At 40.8% G+C, this 13,560-nt stretch overlaps 1 protein-coding gene across 2 annotated transcripts in view; it reads right to left on the reverse strand.

Annotated features, from left to right (window-relative positions):
• Nucleotides 1-13,560, reverse strand: part of LOC126254345 (serine/threonine-protein kinase Warts-like) — a 214,415-nt gene that overhangs the window by 56,871 nt on the left and 143,984 nt on the right. For both annotated transcript variants that reach the window (XM_049955304.1, XM_049955305.1), the window contains exon 5: nucleotides 2,780-4,509. In XM_049955304.1, the coding sequence (XP_049811261.1) occupies nucleotides 2,780-4,509 (1,730 nt within the window). The remainder of the gene's footprint in view (nucleotides 1-2,779; nucleotides 4,510-13,560) is intronic.

The following is a 13,560-nucleotide window of genomic DNA, read 5'->3' on the forward strand; positions in this document are numbered from 1 at the left end:
AATTATTGAAGATGAGTGTTCCTGAGTAGTGGACCCCTTTTTGAACTAAAGTAAGTGCTTTTAAGTCCTTGTGCAGATCATTTTTGTTCCTGGTATTGTATGTATGAACTGGGCTGTTTGTTGGAAAAAGAGATATATTATTTAGGACAAATTTCATTAAAGAGTAAATACACTGAGAGGCAGTAGTTAGTATACCCAGTTCTTTGAAGAGGTTTCTACAGGACGTCCGTGAATTTACTCCACAAATAATACATATTACACGCTTTTGGACTCTGGAAACTTTTGTTTGACTTGAAGAGTTACCCCAAAATATTATACCATATGACATTATGGAATGAAAGTAGGCAAAGTATGCAAGCTTTTTCATTTTTATGTCACCTATGTCTGCTAACACTCGAATTGCAAATACAGATTTGTTAAGGCGTTTCTGCAGTTCTGTGGTGTGTTCTTCCCAACTGAATTTATTATCAAGTTGTAATCCCAGGAATTTAAGACTGTCAACTTCTTCTATCTGCTCTTCTTCGTATTTTATGCATATGCTGGGTGGAAACCTCTTACAGGTTCTGAATTGCATATAGTGAGTCTTTTCGAAGTTTAATGTCAGTGAGTTGGCTTTAAACCATTTATTAATATCCTTGAAAATATCATTAGCAGATCTTTCTAGAACTACACTTGACATACTATTTATTGCAATATTTGTGTCATCTGCAAACAAAAAGAACTCTGCTTCTGGCAGTGTAACTGATGAGAGATCATTAAAGTACACAAGGAAAAGCAATGGCCCTAAGATGGATCCTTGTGGGACACCACATGTAATTTCTTCCCATTCTGATGATGACTGATAACTTAATTCACTAGTCCCTTGCACTGACACCCTTTGTTTCCTGTTAGTGAGGTATGACTTGAACCATTTTGCAGCACTGCCTGTGACACCATAGAATTCTAATTTACTTAAAAGGATGTTGTGGTTCACACAATCAAATGCCTTTGACAAATCACAGAAAATACCTGCTGCTTGTAATTTGTTATTTAATGAATTAAGTACATTTTCACTGTAGGTGTAAATAGCCTTCTCGATATCAGAACCCTTCAGAAATCCAAACTGTGTTCTTGATAATATGTTATTTGTGGTCAGATGGTTGAGCAGCTGCCTGTACATTACTTTTTCTAAAATTTTTGAGAATGCTGGCAAAAGTGAAATCAGTCTGTAGTTTGATGGTATCTCTTTATCCCCTTTCTTGAATAGAGGCTTAACATCTGCATATTTTAGCCAGTCAGGAAATGTCCCAGTTATAATTGACTGGTTACACAAGTAACTTAGAATTGTACTAAACTCACAAGAACATGCCTTAATTAACTTTGTTGATATTTCATCGTACCCACTAGAATGCTTTGGTTTTAAAGATTTTATTATGGAAGTTATTTCTTTTGGTGAAGTGAGTGATATATTCATGTACTTGAAGCTGCACTACTGTGTTGCTGCATTTAAAACAGGGCATTTCAGCACTGAAGATGAAGAGCATCCTGGAAGGCAAAACCATGGACGCTGTTCATTTTATGATCCTGGATGATCGGAGGATAGCTGCTAAAAAGATAGCAGAGACACTGGGCATATACCGAGGATGTGTGGGTCATGTTATTCATGAGGTTTTGGACATGAGAAAGCTCTCAGCAGGAGTGGTTCCCAAATGTCCCAACGCAAACCAAAAGAATGAATGCGTTGTTGCTTCGCAGTCTATTTTGGTCCAGTTTCACTAGGATCCTGTGGGATTTTTGGACTGTCTCATCACCATGGATGAGACATAGATATACATTATGATCCAAAAAACAGTCCAAAGAATAGACACACAGTGGTTCTCAATGTCCAAATAAGTTCAAAATATAAAGGTCAGCAGACAAGTTGCTCAGATCCATTTTTTGGGATACAGATAGAACCCTACTTGTCGACTACTTACAACACAGTAAAACCATCACGGCAAAGTAATATGTTTAACTTTTTGACTAACTGATGCAACAATTCATCTTCAAATTTTGGAAAAAACAGAGAAAATGAATCTTGTTTCTGCAAGACAATGCTCCTTACCACAAGGCAGCCATCACACAGCAAAAATTGGCAGGCCTTCACTTTGCCATCCTCAAACACCCACCCTATTAATGTGTCTTGGCCTCCTCATGCTAATATCTGTTCCCAAACTTCAAGAAACATCTCAAAGGAAGACAATTTCTGAACACTGAGGAAGCCAAAAAGGGTGCACATGAGTGGTTTGCTCCACAATACTTTTTTTTTCTCTTAAGGATGGGTTAAAGAAGCCAGAACAAAGATGCCATAAATGTGTTGAGCTCAAGGAGGAATATGTTGCGTAATTTCAAATCCATGATAGCATTTTTTCTTTATAGAGCTATGGATTTACCAGCACCCACTTGTAATATTAGACATGTTTTAGCAATGTCAACCAGTATCAATTCATTAATCATCAGTTTCACATACTTACTAAGAGTTGTTGATGTGACTCACCATATTTCATGCAACACTTTGACAAAATGAGGGTCAGTTAAACAGGCAATCCTTTGTAAGAAATTGTCCATGCTTTCCACAAAAATAACCACATGGGCTATATGTGACAGGTAACAGAAAAATCCATAATACAAGAAACCAACACACACCTTAAATTATGCCCAAACTAAACAAGCAGAAATTCCTGCTTTTGAATTAGTGCCCCGTAATAACTGTAAACGAAAATCAAATGGAAAAAAAGAAAGAAAGGAAAAAAAGACATACCTGGCTAAAGGTTCTTCAAAGATGCCCAATTTAATTAGTAATGACATTAAGTCTCCTCCAGGAATGTAGTCCATAACAAAATATAAATTGTCCTTATCCTGGAAGGAATAATACAGTTTCACAACCCACTCATTATCAGCTTCAGCAAGAATATCTCTTTCCGCTTTAACATGAGCCACTTGGTTCCTCTTGAGAACATCTGCTTTTCGTAAAGTTTTCATGGCATATAAGTGATGGGTATCAATTTTACGCACTAAAGCCACTTCACCAAATGCTCCAACACCAATTGGTTTTATTTTTGTGAACATTGACTTGTCCATCTTGGCACGTTTTAGGCGAATATAGTTTGATTCTTTTTGTGAGAGCATTTTACGCATCTGGCACTGTGCTTCTGCACTCAAACCTATTTTGGACATTTCTGTCTCCAATTGCATACGGCGGACTAACCTCTGTTTGTGTGATTTCAACACATTCTCTACATGTTGTTCCATGAAGAACTTGAAAGCTTGAGGGGAATAGTTGCGCACTTTGCAGTCTCTGCGCTCTTCTTCTTTCTCTTTGCTAATATGTTTACGCTCTGGTATGGGCGACTGATGGTCAATCTTATACGGTGGGGGTGCTGGTCCAGATCTTCGTTCACCTCCATTCTGTGAATTTGCTTGTGAACCCTTGTTCTTATTGGCTACAGAAGACGAGGTGGTGGGTGGAAGTGGTGGTGTCTGCTGGGGGTTCTCAGAAGGATAGGCAGGCAGTGGAGGCTGAGGTGATGGTCTGCAGTCATTAATCTGCACTGATCCTGGACTGTCAGCACGAACCACACCTTCAGGAACAGCTGGTGAAAACTTGCGTTGCAGTGGCGGGTGATGACTATGGCCTGCAGCTTGCTGGACTGCTGGTGAAGGACGTGGCGTAGCTGCACTTTCCACAGTGGAAACCTGAGCACCACTTGCTACAACTCCGTCATCAGCACCCGGTAGTGGACCATACGGTGGAGGTGGCAACGGATGGTGATGATGTCCTCTTGATGCGGCAAGTGCTTGCATAGTGATGGCATAGCTAGGAGGATCTGTTGTGGGTACAGATACCTGGCTTGGGGTGACTGAACCAACAGAAGACTGTTGTACAGGTACAGGAGGTGGAGTCTGTTTTTGAGCAGCAGCCACTGCATGCTGTTGCTTCTGTTGCAAAGACAACGCATACGAAGGGGGTGGAGGCTGTGACTGAGTTGGAGGCTGTGCAGTAGGTGGGGGTGCAGTTGGGGCAATGGCTGTCTGTAGAACTGGTTTTTGAACCTGTGTGCTCTTCACAGATTGCATGATGATAGGAGGTTGCGTCTTCGCTTGACGTGCACTCCAGGCTAACAAAGGTGTCGGCCGAGCGACAGATGAAGCTGAGGGTGGAGGACTGGCAACAGAGACTGTAACAGGGCTAGGTGAGCCAGCTGATCCTGGACCCGAGTAGATTCCTGATGATGGGCTCTTCCTGTATTCCTGCTGGGATTGTGTGGGGCTTTGTCGACTTTGAATGGATACAGTATATGATGGTGGAGGTGGGGGTACAGTAGGTGATGGAGGTACTAAAGGGTAAGGGGGTGGTGGTTCAGAAGAAAGGGAGCCACTACCACCACTACTGCCGCCTGCAGCAGAAACACTTGGTCCACCACTGCTTCCAGTAGAACTGGATGGATACAGGTTCAATGCCTGCATCTGCTGAGACAGCTGCTGCTGCACCTGTAAATTATGTAAATAACTGCTGTTTTAAATGAAATTTACAATTTAAGCAAGTAAGTAATATGAATGTAGCAGGCTGTACGATACTGTAACTGAAGCTTACTATTTTCATGGAAACATTCATGACATTGTTCTCTATCCAAAACACGAGCATAAAATCTGTCTTAGCCCTCAAAGAATAATGTACAATAACATGAAACATATTTCAGTTAGTAACTCAATACTATATAAATAAAAAATTACTTATAACACATGGCATTCTTTATACACTAAGGCTTTGCTTAGGCAACTATACATGGTCTTACAGAAGGTGGTACAGACATATATTCATCCAAATACATCTATATGTATATTCAACGAAAGCGTTGGTATGTTGATAGAGACACTAACAAATACAAACACACACACAAAAGTCAAGCTTTCGCAACCCACGGTTGCTTCATCAGGAAAGAGGGAAGGAGAGGGAAAGACGAAAGGATCTGGGTTTTAAGGGAGAGGGTAAGGAGTCATTCCAATCCCGGGAGCGGAAAGACTTACCTTAGGGGGAAAAAGGGACAGATTATATATATATATATATATATATATATATATATATATATATATATATATTCATCCAAATACATCTATATGTATATTCAACGAAAGCGTTGGTATGTTGATAGAGACACTAACAAATACAAACACACACACAAAAGTCAAGCTTTCGCAACCCACGGTTGCTTCATATATATATATATATATATATATATATATATAGACACACACACATCCATCCGAACATATACAGACACAAGCAGACATATCTGATATGTCTGCTTGTGTCTGTTTAAAGTGGATATATGACAACTTCTGATGCCTAAGAGACGTAATGTCTCATGCAACCAATGGCAGGCAACTCCTGTACAGACCCTTTTTATGCTGATCCAAGAGATCTGTTACCCTCAGAGGAACAGAAGTCAGTGAACAAGAAAGAATCAACAACAGCAGCTATGTCCTGAATGTGCTATTTAAATCCCTAACTCAAAATATGAGTTTTGTTTGCAGTCAACAATGGTAATGAAGCCGAAAAAATTAAGTTCAAGTTTTGTATAGGTACTGTTGCACCACAGCATTTCTTAGCCTAGTGGAAGAGACCCGTGACCACATCAGCAGACAAATTTCATGGCATAATGGCACTAGAAATGTCAGTGGTGGGTTTTCTTGTGAAAGAATTCATAATCAGACTATGCTTAAATTGCGGAAGTCATCGCCCAGATCTCCTGAAAAGATAAGATGCGACATCATCACAGCACACCAGCACTACAGTACTGTTGACACAGCAGAAGGACTGGGTCAGCAAGGCAATGATGTCATAATTGGCCAACTGTCTGCACTAGCTGCAAGTCAGTTATCCACGTCTTAAGTCCAATTACTGCTGACTTGGTGCCTTCCAGCCAGCGGGGCACCCGCTGACTAACTTACATCCATTGCAAGCCACCTACGTTTGTGCATGGGCCAAACGGGGTATTATACGATGATCCACCGTGAACGGTACTGGCCTAATGCGATAGCCATCTAGCAGTAGAATAGGTGAAACTATGAAAATTAGTAGACACATTATTCAACAGACAAAGACTGTAAAACTCTTAGTGGCCCAGGCACTGGCTTTTCGTTTTTGTCATCATTCTGCTCTAATCCAAAGGTTTATTGTCACTGTCAGGGCAATAGCTCCAAAAAAGAGTGGGTCCTCCATGTGCAAGTGTGTGTGTGTGTGTGTGTGTGTGTGTGTGTGTGTGTGTATAGCACCTTGTAACCAAGTGTCATAATATAAAACTAACTGTCGAGTCTGTAATTCAGAACAGAAGTAACCATCATAAAAGAATAAAAATTACAACATAAATAATGATAAAAATAATTACAATAATTTCTTACTAAACAGGAACTTGAGCTCACAGAAATAATTTAAATAAATGACATTCCAGTAAATCGCACCGTCTCCCTCGAGTTTCGCGTGGTAGAATGAACAACTTTACAAGAGATCAGACAGTTCTATTTGCATTTTGCGCATTATTACCGTCTACTGCATATGCACACCAGGTAATCCTGTGTGGATGGTGTAAAACGTCGATGTGGACCAGTCTGTAGTTACAAATATGCATGCTTGGTTGGGTTGGGTTGTTTGGGGAAGGAGACCAGGCAGTGAGGTCATCGGTCTCATCAGATTAGGGAAAAATGGGGAAGGAATTTGCCCGTGCCCTTTCAAAGGAACCATCCCGGCATTTGCCTGGAGCGATTTAGGGAAATCACGGAAAACCTAAATCAGAATGGCCGGACGCGGGATTGAACCGTCATCCTCCCGAATGTGAGTCCAGTATCTAACCACTGCGCCACCTCGCTCGGTATGCACGCTTGGTACGCTGGTACATAGGCATACGGTTTTGGTGCACCATGTAATAGGGGCTTTAGCTGCCATTGCCTGTATTTGCAGACTTTGCTACTACTTGCCATTGCCCCATGAGCCATTGCCATCCACACTGGGGTGCACAATTTGGCTCTGCATGGTATGGTTCACCCTTCAATAAACTGCACATCAGTACTAGTTAGCATGGCTGACTTCTCTGCCTGCCACATACCACCCTACATCAAGATCTGACTAGTGCTACATGGTTGGAGTGCTGACCATGTAGTCTTTCCTCACCTGCTGCCTGCTGCACAGTGACAACACTGAACACTGGCCATGAGAGGAGGTCGCTTGTTGATCTAAGTATGCTTCACTGATCAAAACCTATTTCAGCCCTGGACCACTGACCACCACCTAGCACCACCTTGACTGACATATACTGACGCTGAGACAAAATAAAGAATACATGAGACTACCGGTTTTATGACAGGATGTCAGACATCAACCTCACAGCAGGGTGAGTGGCAGGTGGTAACACATTTGAATCGCTCGAGACAGAGGGCCAATGTGGAAGCTGTCCATCTGGCCACACCTAATTGCATTGTGAATGAATGTGTGGTCATACCTTCAGCAGGGTACAAGCAAGCACTTGTGGGCAGGGATTTGCTATAGTCCAATCCACAAACGATGGCGGTTGGGGCAGTTTGAAACATGGGCAGAGATTGCATTGTTGCCTGTTGCATGTGACAACTGCGTTAAGCGTGTACACGTTCTTTGCACTTGAAAAAAACATGTATACGGCAAATTATGTCTCTCGTTTGCTTGTGCGGAATTTGTTGCTTATCACCACCATCAGCAGTGACAACTCTCAGGTAATGGAATAAAAATGCACTAAATAACTCACTACAATCATGTTTAATATTCACACTGGATATGACATTCACAGCAGACTGCAGAGAACACTATTGAATGCTCACTGGGTGTCGGAAAAAACATGTCATAGGTGCGCAGAACAAGCCTAAACTCGACCGCCATCATTTGTGATTCCAACTATAGTTATCGGGAGCTCCATGTTAGGCACATTATGGAGCCCCTAGGAAGATAGCATTCAGAGCTGGAAAGAAAGCCAATGTGCACTTGGTATGTCTGCCAGGGGGCCTCATCCGAGATGTGGACACAGCCTTGCTGCCACTGTTGAGCATGCAGAGTGCAGTCATCTACAAGTTGTCGCTCATGTCGGCACTAAAGACGCCAGTTGCATGGGTTCTGAGGCCAGTTCATACATATGGCTGGTGGAAGTGGTGAAAGCTGCTGCCCCCACACATGGGCTGCAAACAAAGCTCGTAATTTGCAGCATTGTTCCCAAAGTCAAGCAGGGTCCTGTGGTTTGGAGCTGAGTAGAGGGTCTGAAGCGAAGGCTTCGTTGACTCTATGACTGTCTTGGCAGCAGATATCTAGCCCCGCATTATCAGGTGGGGATTTGTAGGATTCCCCTTGATAGGTCAGGGGTGCACTACACACAGGAAGCACCTACTCAGGTAGCAGAGTATTTGTGGGGTGCACATGGGCTTTTTATAGGCTAGGCAGTAGTTTGAGATATTCTGATGAACACTCGTCAGCTGATACACACTACAGACACTTCAACTGTCAAAATTTTATCGGTAAATTGTTGAAGTATTCGTAACAATGTTACATGTATTTACTTTCCACCAGGAAATTTATTTACTCAAATTATTCTTGAGACCTAGAGCTGGCTGAAACCTGAAGCAGAAAGCTCCGAGATATTTAGCGAGTCATAGAACATGTATCAGAAAGACGGATTAGATGCCATAGGAGAGGGAGTGTTCACCGCAGCTGACAAAAATATTTCCTCTATTGAGGTCAAAATCGTGTGTGAGTGAAGTAATTTGGTTGTGTGTAACAGGTCTAGGTGGAACCAAGTTAATTCTTGGATTTTTTTTACCGGCCACCCGATTGCACTTTGACACTTCTAGAGTTATTCAAAGAAAGTCTACGGTCAGCACCACCTAAGTACCAAGACCATGTGATACTAGTTGAAGGCAACTTTAACCTACAGGGTGTATACATGGACAAGGAAAAAAAATTCCCGGATTTCCCGGTTAAAAATACACTTTCTCCTGGGTGGAAACATAGCTTTTCCCTATTAATTGACAGTATATTTTTTCACGGAACACTATAACTTATCAATCCTTTGAATGGTTATGGTTTTATACATGGGCGTAGAATTTCCCGGCACTATAGAAAATGAAGCTCAGCGAAAAAACACCTTCTGGAAAGACGTTTGATGTGCAGTAACATGTACGCTGCATATTTTCGTATTACGAAAGTATAAATTCGAATTCCACCAAACACCATATGTTACTTTCCGAAGCATTGAAATCGAGATTGCGATGCGTATTTGTAAGCTAGTCACAGCTCATGTCACGTGATCTCGCCAGCCGATGACAGCGGATATTCAGAGCTTCGGACACGTGGTTTAGTCAGCCAATAGCAACATCACTGTTAAGTAGTGCGAACACACGAACAGGAAAAGTTAATGGTTTAAATTAATATATATAATGTTCTACAAGAAAAACAAAGCTTTCACATATAATATTGGTCTCTAAGGCCAATGCGCTGCAACAGAAGCTAAGCTTTCACATATAATGCTGGTCTTTTATGCACGTATTACATTTTAAGATATATCACACAAATGTGCCAGTAATTTTTTTAATAATGACATAAAAGTGTGATCTTGTGTGGCTCGTCATCAAAGACCTGATTTTTAAATGAGTCCCAGATTCCCAGTGAAGTAGGCATCGACCTGATGTTAAGCTTTTCAATGTGGTTTCGAGATGTAAATTTCCTTGGGTACCAGTACTTTGTTATCTCATGTCTGGTTTTTTGTTATGGCATAATGCCATACGTGCTAGAAGATGAAAACGTACACTTGAAATGCACCGAACAGTTGAAACTAGCCAATAGTTTGAAATTAAACACTTTGTTCCAAATATATTGACTGCCTCAGCGGAAAAGATTAATAAAGAAAATTTCTTCAGTAAACCGATAAAAATAACTTCATTGTTCTGCGTGGCAATTAATGCTTGATTGTAAGAAAGGTGCAAATAAAATAAAATCTGAAACTAATAACGTATTTTAGCCTTCCGTAATTATGTGAATGTATTTTAAGTCACATGATAGCTCCCGGCCAAAGAAATCAATTTTGTTTTCATTTGACGTGAGTGCAGTAGACAATGAGGAAACGGCAAAATCACTAAATGTAAACACGGGTCACATGGAGACTACTCGCTTCCCGATTATAACTCAGACTGCTCTGCGCATCAGACCCGTATCTACGATATTTCTGAACTGGGGCAATAGTAGATAGTGGTGTCCCTTGAGCATTTGAGATAGGACATCAAAATTTTTAAAAAATCGAATTTTCAAAAATACGTTCACTATGTAGTGCACATCTTTCTGAAGACTGATACATAAAATATACGTGTCCGAGGAACTGTAAGACATGTTATCTGATCTTAAGTGTGCCAAAGTGCAGCGCCACACCGCTTCACACAGCATTCTTCTATCGCACGTCACTGTATTTCGGTCTGTGGAATTGAAATGTGTACATTTTGTACTGGATGCTATCAAACTATATTCAGGACAGCAGAAATTAAAATGTCCTGAGGTGCCTCTCCTGCTTCCAGTCGGCCAGTTTGACATCCAGCCCCTCTTTTTTAAAAAAAAAACTATTCAGAAAATTTGCACTCTTTATTCTCTATTAGTTAACAACTTGCTGCTTCGTGTTACATAAAATTAAGTATAGGATACATAAAGCCAGTAAAGAAAAGAGAAGAGACAAGCAAGACAGTACACATTTCTTCAATCCTTAGCTCCTAGAATTTTTTTCTCTCTAATCTTGCTACAGCTCTACATGGCGTGCTTTCCTTTCTGCAAAAGGATCTGTTACCTCATCAAAGTTCGTCAAACGTTTTGCTACATGAAAAACCGAAATGTCGTTGTCTAATACTGAAAAAGCTGTAACTACAAATAGGCCCAAGACTGGTGTGGTTTCTCAACCTGATTACCTATATTTTGTCACTGTCTGCGAGATAAAACAAAATAGGCCTTTATAATACTGCAGCAATTGTAACACTCGCCAAATAAACAAGACTGTTTTGGCACAAATGGTCATTTTTATAACATGGCAGATTATAATTCACAAAGTACCAATATCAAATGCCTATTAGGCCTACTACAAGCAAAAAGCTTTAATTAGGAAACAGTTTTACACTTCATTCATACGCTCCAGTTTCTCAAGCATGAGATCGAAAAGTAGTAGTGTGAAATTTTTATAGAAATTTGGAATCGTCTTATTCTTCCATAATTTGTGTGATGTCCCGGTTTCTTCTCCTTCCTCATTCTAACAAACAATGTTGTCATCACTAATTTTGTATCTATTCCTGCCAATGTCAAAGCTTATTCGCCGGTTAACTACACTAACTCTGCCAGAATCATCAGTTTAGTTATCCTGCGATTATTCTCCGGTTAGGCATTGTTACGTGTTCGTACAACGCGTTTTCCATGCTACTTCCAGAACAGACAAAGTGGCTGCTAACCGGAGACTGTACAACTGGCCCTTGCTAGTATAGCGATCTGACCAAAAGTTTTCTGTCAAAATTTCATTTTCTTGGATACACCGAGATTATAATACGTATCTTTCTTACCTATTATTCCTGTTAGTAGTTTATTTACACTCTAGTAGTCTAAATCTATGGATTTCACAGGTAATCGTAACAACACTCATCATTCGCAAACCCTATCAACCACATAATCAGACAGTGGTTGGCTTTCTTTCGTTCAGCTACACTCTGCTCAGCTCATATAGCCGCTTTTGTCTGCAGGAAAGTTTATTTCTAGATGTGACGAGGATTCCACTGACAGAGACATCACGTGCACTATGAACGCATTCACAAATCAACTTATGATTCATTCAGAAATCAACTTAGAATGTGTTCAACAATATTCAAAACCCGACAGGGACACGTTTCAAAGTCATACGAATAATCGATAGACCAACGTGCGCTGGATGCTAAGCGCTTTGTGAAACAAGTTTTATATGAATTTGCCCCCTAGTACGACCTATTCTTGAGCACTGCTCAAGTGTTTGGGACCTGTACCAGTTCAGATTAAAAGAAGACTTTGAAACAATAGGTGGGCAGCTAGATTTGTTACCAGTAGGATCGAACAATATCCAACTGTTATTGAGATACTTTGGGAACTAAATGGGAATCACTGGATGTGAAGCTATGTTCTTTCCAAGGAATACTATTGAGAAAATTTAGAGAACCAGTATTTGAAGCTGACTGCAGAAAGATTCTACTTCCGCCAACAAATATTTCACATATGGACCATAAAGACAAGGTACTAGAAATTAGGGTTCATACCAAGGAATAAAGACAGTTGTTTATCCCTCACCCTATTTGCAAATGGAACAGGACAGGAAATGTCTAGAAGTGGTACAGCGTACCTTTTGCCATGTAGCGTGCAATGGCTAGCGTAGTATGTATACACATGTGATGTAGATGTACTAGTGACTGGGCTGACCACACTGAATCCCTCCATAAGTGGTCATCTGCAGATGGGGAGGTTCATAAAATTGACGACACTTGCAATATTTTGTTTACTGAGCTTAAGAGAAAGAGTAATGTGAATAGTGATCTTTGGCAGTGCATGGTGGAAATCCAACTGGGGGAAGCTGTTGCCAATGACATACAGTCGCAAGATTCATCCCTCGCAGAGGATAAACCAATCAAACAGCAGGCGAACAACTTAATGCACATGATATAGTAGTGCGAGGTACAACAGAACACAGCACTGCAAAAATGAGTCAACCTGTAATTAGCATTAAAGTAAGGGAAATCAATGAGACTACCGTAGTGGGTACTAGTAGTGCCATATGCGAGTTGCATGTCACTATACATTTAGCGATAAATTTCCTGGAAAAATGTAAGGTAAACTTTTGTTATAAAGTCAAGATACCAATGGATGTGCACCAAACAGTAAGTTAAAAAACCACCAGATAAACAGGAAGAAGTACCAAGCATGAGAGATCAATTACACAGGACCATTTCCTGTTTAAGTTGAATTGTTACAGAATTTGTTAATAGGAAAGAGTTTTCAATTTTATTTTTAGTTTGTTCTCTATATATGCCATGTGGTGGTTCAATGTAGTAATATCCATGGCCAAAAGGTAAGGAAAGATCAGTGGGCTAATACAAACTCAGAGAGGATGCATTATCGCAGAGCAGATGCTCCTGTATGTGCAGCAGTACTGTAGTAGCCAGCACAACAGAGTTGTGGTAATGTGTCTTGGTTTCAGGTGTCAGTGTAGTCTTGATCCTTCTTTGTGCAGACTGAGTCTACTTAAGCCAAAGCTGCAGTTAAGTTAACAAAGTTGAAGGATTGGGCCACCAAGGAAGTGATGTCATGATTTCCCAATGAGTATGTCTCAAGCAGCGGTTCTGTTGGTCGGATGGTACTGCCATTCCAGAAATGGTGGCAGACCGAGCTCACATAAATACTGCCCATTTTACACAAACAATATCAATCACCACATGCAGCCTGCTATGAGGTGAAGTTTATGCTGGTCAAACCTCAAATCACAGATG

The sequence above is a fragment of the Schistocerca nitens genome, chromosome 1 (genome assembly GCF_023898315.1).
Source record: "Schistocerca nitens isolate TAMUIC-IGC-003100 chromosome 1, iqSchNite1.1, whole genome shotgun sequence".
NCBI lineage: Eukaryota > Metazoa > Arthropoda > Insecta > Orthoptera > Acrididae > Schistocerca > Schistocerca nitens.